The 7,500-nt window shown below is 42.8% G+C and overlaps 1 protein-coding gene across 1 annotated transcript in view; it reads right to left on the reverse strand.

Annotated features, from left to right (window-relative positions):
* Window positions 1-2,235: 2,235 nt before the first annotated feature.
* Window positions 2,236-7,500, reverse strand: part of zmat3 (zinc finger, matrin-type 3) — a 20,192-nt gene continuing 14,927 nt past the window's right edge. The window contains exon 6 of the mRNA XM_052101637.1: window positions 2,236-7,500. This exon is cut by the window's right edge and continues 140 nt beyond it. Within this exon, the coding sequence (XP_051957597.1) occupies window positions 7,432-7,500 (69 nt within the window). The 3' untranslated portion in view covers window positions 2,236-7,431.

The raw sequence follows: 7,500 nt of genomic DNA on the forward strand, positions 1-7,500 counted from the left end.
CAAGCTGCTTAAAGACACAGTTAACTTAGTGTATGTAAACTTCTGACCCACTGGAATTATGTTATAGTCAATTAAAAGTGACACAATCGGTCTGTAAACAACTGTTGGAAAAATAACTCATGTCATGCACAAAGTAGATGTCCCAAACGACTCGCCAAACTATAGTTTGCTAATATTAAATCTTTGGAGTGGTTAAAAAATGAGTTTTAGTGACTTCAACCAAAGTGTATGTAAACATCTGACTTCAGCTGTATGTGATTGTTTATACAGTACATTTGTGCTCTCCTTTTGTCATATCTAAAAAGTAATCTCTCTGTTATTTTGAGAGATGGATGGCAAAATGTGTGTGTGTGTGTATGTGTGTATTTGTGTTTGTGTATGTGTGTATCTGAGTGTGTGTGTGAGAGAGTGAGTGTGTGTGAGTGTGTGTGTGTGAATGTGAGTGTGTGTATCTGAGTGTGCGTGCGTGTGAATGTGTGTGCGTGTGTGTGTGAATGTGCGTGCATGTGTGTGTGTGTGAGTGTGTATCTGAGTGTGTGTGTGTGTGCGTGCATGTGTGTGAATGTGTGAGTGTGTATCTGAGTGTGTGTGTATCTTAGTGTGTGTGTGTGAATGTGTGTGAGTGTGTGTGTGTGTGTGCCTGTGTATCTGAGTGTGTGCGCGTGTGTGTGAATGTGTGTGTGTGTGTGTGAATGTGTATCTTAGTGTGTGTGTGAATGTGTGTGTGAGTGTGTATCTGAGTGTGTGTGTGAATGTGTGTGTGTGTGAATCTGAGTGTGTGTGTGTGTGTGAGTGTGTATCTGAGTGTGTGTGTGTGAATGTGTGTGTGTGTATCTGAGTGAGTGTGTGTGTGTGAGTGTGTATCTTAGTGTGTGTGAGTGTGTGTGTGTGCGTGTGTGTATCTGAGTGTGTGTGTGAATGTGTGTGTGTGAATGTGTGTGTGAGTGTGTATCCTAGTGTGTGTGTGAGTGTGTATCTGAGTGTGTGTGTGTGAGTGTGTATCTGAATGTGTGTGTGAATGTGTGTGTGTGTGAATCTGAGTGTGTGTGTGTGTGAGTGTGTATGTGAGTGTGTGTGTGCGCGTGTGTGTATCTGAGTGTGTGTGCGCGTGTGTGTATCTGAGTGTGTGTGCGCGTGTGTGTATCTGAGTGTGTGCGCGCGTGTGTGTATCTGAGTGTGTGCGCGCGTGTGTGTGTGTATACAAGACAAAGAAACACTCATTGTGTCAAAGAACAGATTCACTGAATTTATTTTGTCTAAAGATCTTTTGTTGTTGCTTTTTATTCACGTCCCCTGCATGATGATAGAGAATATTTATTTACATTTTTACATGTTTTAAGGGATTTAAAATATCGGCGTCCTTCACCTGACAGTTAAATCGGACTACTTTATAGATATTAAAATCACTGTTCAGTCGGTTATTTTTATATGTTACTCAGAATAATTGTGACTTTCCAACAGTGTTTTTACCGGCATGTTTCTGAGAAATTGAAGCGCTTATGAGATTAAAAAATGAGCTGTTTGTTACATTAACAAATGTAGGAACAATATCTCGTAAGTATTTGTATTTTCAACAGTAAAAGTTCATTAATGTCCTCACCAACCTTCTGTAAATAAGAATGAAATAAAATATAGTACAACTGAAAGTGTCAGTGATGATCTGTAATTGTGTTTGTGCGGTGCAGGACGGCTCCATTACAGCCACAAATCATGTCCAAAGAGTGCTGTAATATATTCTACACTAGAACTGATCTTTGAAATGCTTGTATTGTTATGATTATTTGGTGCCAGTATGTATTGATGTAAACATCATGTGACTGATGTGTCCTGTGTCTGTCTTTTCATGTCATATTGGATCACAAAGAGACTCGTGTGATGTAACGAGGGATTGATGTTCTTTAGTGACATCTGGGCTCATTAATATCATAGATGATGTCAAAGTACACCTGTTGAAAATGATGATCTGTGTATGTGTGTTGACATTATTTTCCATGAATAAAACTTTTGAGGTGATTTGTTGTGTATATTTTCAGTTTGTAACGCTGAAGTCAGTGTGTTGATGGTGAATGTGCTGAACTCCCTTCATACATCCAGTCAGAATCAGCACAACATCCGGAACAATCCAGAGATGCCTCTTGTTTTGAGATTATAATTATCAAAGGAATTCATGTTCTTTAGTGCGGCTAACCCTTCTGAATACAAAAGTACTTTTTTTTATTATTAATTCAGCTTGTATATAATCAGCAGCGCATCTCAAAGACTGGAATGGTGTTTAATCATCAGGCAGATCCTCAAAAACTAGAGCCAGCAGATGGCACAGTTGCCCTGCCACTGGGCATCATGACTGCAGGTGGTGATGTCATCAAATATAAAGGTAACACTAATAATAAGTTAACTTGAAGTAACGATGTATTTTTATTAGCAAAGCTTAACAAATGCTATAAAAAATTTGTATTTATTGTTTGTTCATGATACTGAATGAATGTTGCCAATATATTAGATGTGTAAAATAGTTTCATTTGAACTGCTAATATAATCAAGCCATATAATGTCACTGATCCTATAGAGCCTCAAGCACAACATATAGAACAGGACACAAGTGTGTATAATTCAGTGCTGTGAAAGAAATGTACCTTTACATAAAAGGGCCTCTTTAACCCCATGCATTTGATTTTCAGGGGCATTTTATTTATAAATATTTTACCTCTTATGAAGGCCATTTTTGTTCTAATCATATAAAACAAACAGTGTCTTCTTCAAACATCAAATACATCAGTTTAACCAATTTATTCATACAAATGCTCAAGATTGAGAATTTATTACCTCTTACCCCAAGAGTTAAATCATCAGCTCAGATTATATGCCCAAATATGTGAAACTAGAACTAAAATAAAATAGTAAGAACTGTATTTTTTGCCCCCACATTTTGTATGTCTGGGACATTTCTTTATTTTTTGTCATTTTATGTGTTTTTCCACAATTCTCCCTTTATTTCTGATGTTGTGAACACACAATAGACTGCTCGAGAAGATCATTTACTTTATACCCGTATGTCCGCCCCCGGACATACGGGTATAAAGGCAAGCGGTCGTGCGACTGTCAGTCAGGTTTTTGCACTGAGGAGCCGAGAATAAGGTACAGCCATTAACAGTGGTAGGTCTAGTGTCATGGCAAAGGGGACCAAAGTCTCATTTCCTCCATCAGGGAACGGAGGTTACAACAGTAACCATAACGTTACCCTTCTGTCACTCTCTCGACATTGTGTCGATTGTAGTGGCACAAGGGGTCCCGTTTAAAAGCGCCATGCACTAGACCATGTTACGTGAACTGCTGACATATGTACATAGAAGCAACCACTCTGCAGATGTATGCTAGGGAGGTAGCGTTTGCCAGTGCCCACGACGATGCCACACTTCTCGTCGAGTGTGCTCGAACCCCCAAGGGGGCGGGCACGGACTGGGACTGGTAGGCCAGGGAGATAGCGTCAAAGACCCAGTGAGCTAACCACTGTTTGGAGATGCCGTTCCCTTTCCGCCGTCTGCCGAAGTAGACAAACAGCTGCTCAGAACATCTAAAGCTCTGCGTGTGGTCCAAATAGATATGCAAAGCATATACCGGACACAGCAATGGAAAGTCTTCACCTGATCCCTGAAGAGGGTCGTAGGAACCTTGGGCATGTAGCCGGTCGCGGTCTTAGAATGACATGAGTATCTGCCGGACCAAACTCCAGGCAAGTGCCGCTGACAGAGACAACTGAGAGATCCCAGGAGGGGAACAGGCTTGGCCAAGGAAGGATTCAGCCTCCGGGCACCTCTAAGGAACCTGATAATCAAGTCGTGCATACCCAAAGACTTGCTGTCCAATGCATCTGACCATGATAGTGGCTACATACACCTTCAAAGTGGAGGGAGACAGCCTCCCCTCCAATCTCTCTTGCAGAAATGAAAGCACTGACCGAACTGCACATCTCTGCAGGTCTTCAGACCGGGAAGAACACCAATTTGCGAACAAGTGCCACTTTAGGGCGTAATACTGCCTGGTTGAGGGAGCGCTGACTTGGTTGATAGTGTCTACGACCGCAGGTGGTAGATCACTCAGATCTTCAGGTTCCAGAGGTCTGGGCATGGATGCCAGAGGGTGCCCCGTCTCTGGGAAAGAAGGTCCATCCTCAGGGGACTTTACCAGGGAGGTGCTGTCACGAGGAGCTTGAGATCCGAGAACCAAGTCCGAGTGGGCCAGTAAGGAGCCACTAAGGTGACTTGCACAGCACCAGTGCAAGAAGGCTCAATGTGGGAAATGCGTACTTGCGCAGCCACCCCAGTCTGTCCCGAGAGGGGCCTCTATCAGGGAGTGCCAGAGCGGGCAGTGGGAATTGTCTTGGGAGGCAGAGAGGTCTACCTGTGCCATGTCGAACCGGTCCCAAATCAGCTTGACCACCTGAGGGTGGAAACTCCACTCTCCGCTGGGCAAAACCTGTCGGGACAGCTGTCGTGTCGAGGTTGCCCGGGATATGAAAGGCGTGCAGTGACCTGAGTCGCTGCTGACTCCAAAGGAGGAGATGGCAGGCGCGTTGTGACATATGACGAGAGTGCACACCACCGTGGCGATTTATGCACACTACCGTCGCAGTGCTGTCTGAACGGATCAAGACGTAGTTGCCCCGAATCAGCGGGAGAAATCTTTGCAGGGCAAGGAATACAGCCAGCAACTCTAGGCAGTTGATGTGCCAATGCAGCCGGGGCCCTATCCGGGAGCCTTTAAGAAATGAAAGCCATGACCACAACGCTGCCATGCTCATGTTCTCACAGTGAGTACATGAACCATCCACAAACACTACCTCAGTGTGATCGCTACCCAGACACACGAGGCAGCGTCTATGACCGTCAGTTTGGAGAGATATCTACCGCATCCAAGAACTACACACAGAGGCGGAGAGTCATCTTTAAAAAGACGCGTCCTGAAAAGGACATTCAACGCCTGCAGTGTATTGCTCTTTTGTGAGTGAATATACTCTTTTAGGAAAGAACACTCTTTCAGACTGAAGTGCTGTGGAAGCGCCCAGGGGCGTGGACTGCACAGTGTGCAGAGAGGGAGAAAGCCGCTGGTAATGCGCCGTAGATCCAACAGCAGTGCTTTGCCAACAGAGGTGGAACAGTGGTGAACTTCAGCTTGCTGCTGCACAACTGCTCGGCTCCGAAGAAAAAACCTGACTGACAGATGCACGCCCGCTTCCCTTTATACCCGTATGTCCGGGGGCGATACATGCAAATTCTGTCTGCCAATTTCTCATTGGCCTTTTCTCAAGTTCAGAGGTACGTGAGGCTCTCAAGGTCACTATATTCGACACAACGTCGAGTGAGTGACAGAAGGGGAACAATGTGTTCTCAAACATGTTCTCGTGAAAACTGAATCATAATCCCGCATGTGCTGAAGGAAACATCAGTCCTTACAGCTTCTGTTCTGAATACATGTAATAACAGACTGATTATCAGTGAGACTCATTCAGTCCTGCAGAGATCCAACTCTAATGAACTGACATGAGAAAGAAAGAGCACATTTCAGTATGCAAATAAATGTGAGAAAGACCAACTGCAGTATGCAAATGTTCCAATGACATCATCACAGTCACTCAGAGTCAAAGAACAAATGTGTGATTCCTCTTCATACATCTAATGAAATACTGTAATACACTTTCTATCCAGTGAAGTTCTGTCAGCTTTATTAAATAAACTTCACCTTTGACCTGTACTGCACTCAGACCTTTGATGGACATCTAGACTTCAATATCTCCTCAAGGCAACCATTATATAACAGTGTCTACAAAAGCACCACAAGATAAAAAGTGCCCATGAATCCTTCAGAACACATAATTGAGAGGCGTCATCATACATATAAAAGCCCAGTTTAAATGAAAAGAGAGGTATGTGAGGTTCTCCATTTGTCCCACGCAGGGTCACAACTTCCTGTCACATGGCTTGTGTCTGGATGCAGATGCATCGACTAGCGCAAGAGAACAGCTGTGGTTCTTATATGGGTGAAGCAGGTTCGAGTCTGGCCTGCAACATGTCCTGACATCATTTCCGGTCATCTCTCTCTCTCTCCTGTTTCCATCCACTATATTTGCAAAAGTCCCGCAAGTATAATATATCTGATCAGTGCGGCTTCATATAATGTATATGTGTCTATTTATTTACATGTAAAACAAATCACACAGCCTTTCATATAAAAAGACGTATTTGAATATGCAAAACATGAATAGTTAAACAGGCCTGTAAGTCCCTCCTATTTTAAATGTATGCAAAGTAGATCAAGGTAACATCCTAGTGGAGTAAACGTTACACTGCACATGAAGGGGTGTTCAAACCCCCCTGACAACACGTCAGACCCCCTGTGACGTCTCCCATCATTACATCTGATGTCAAATATAGTTTATGATGAAGAACACAATTCGGTTAGCAAGAGCAATTCAGTTGTGAAAGCTTTTCTTGCAGCAGTTATTTCATGCATCATCACCTACAGAACATATACTATAATGTATAGCTTTCTCAAGGAACCTTTATAATATTGTAAATGAGAAATCATGCACGAATGTAAACTGTGAAATAAAATAAATATCTCAAACATGGTGTCGATCTGTCCCAACAACACTGCTGAAGTGTGTTTAATATTCAGGTTACATTAGCTAACGTAAACTAACAACGATCAATACTTTCTATCTTTAATCATCTTTACATATAATAATACAGTTGTTGTTGCTCATTGTTCGTTCATGACATCTGATGCATTATCTGCAACATGTCACCGAATCAATCTCATCTTCTATAAACCATGAAGTGTGTCGACTTGTGCAACAGACAGAACGGCATGTGCGGTAGGGGGCATGGGGGGCACAGACCTTATTAAATATGCCATATTCTCCATGTATCCTGTAGTGACTGAAGAGATTCCTGGGAATGAATCTGCATCACAAGAAAATATGGACCGAATGATGAGAAGCTTCATGCATGTAACGCTCGATCATCACTCCTGCTGTTTGTATATTTGAGGCTTATTATAAACGTATAAATCATTCGTATTAATGTTGCAACTGTCCACACTGAAAAGTGTTTGATCCAGAACACTGAACATGCACAGGCAGAAACTGATCTAGTGTAAGAAGCTTCATACTAATAATGAATCTGTAGATCTGTGATCTGTGCTTCCACCCGCTGCATCTCACTGACCACGTGAAGTTCCTCATTTCCAGTTTATGGCACTTTTGAGACTTTGCCATGTTGCTCAAATTCCCCTGTGTGACTATCCGCTTCTAAATAGCTTAAAGAAGAGTAAATGTCGTCACTTTAAGACTTTGAACCTGCATTAAAACTGTAAAAATGGCCTTTAGAATTCTCAAAGAAAAGCGTCTGTTTGCAGGTCATGTGATCTGTGGATTTAAGTGTATCCCAGGTGTTCCATCTCACTGCGGTAACGCTGCTCCGACACTCGGCTTTTGTGCTGTTT

The sequence above is a fragment of the Xyrauchen texanus genome, chromosome 32 (genome assembly GCF_025860055.1).
Source record: "Xyrauchen texanus isolate HMW12.3.18 chromosome 32, RBS_HiC_50CHRs, whole genome shotgun sequence".
Taxonomy (NCBI): domain Eukaryota; kingdom Metazoa; phylum Chordata; class Actinopteri; order Cypriniformes; family Catostomidae; genus Xyrauchen; species Xyrauchen texanus.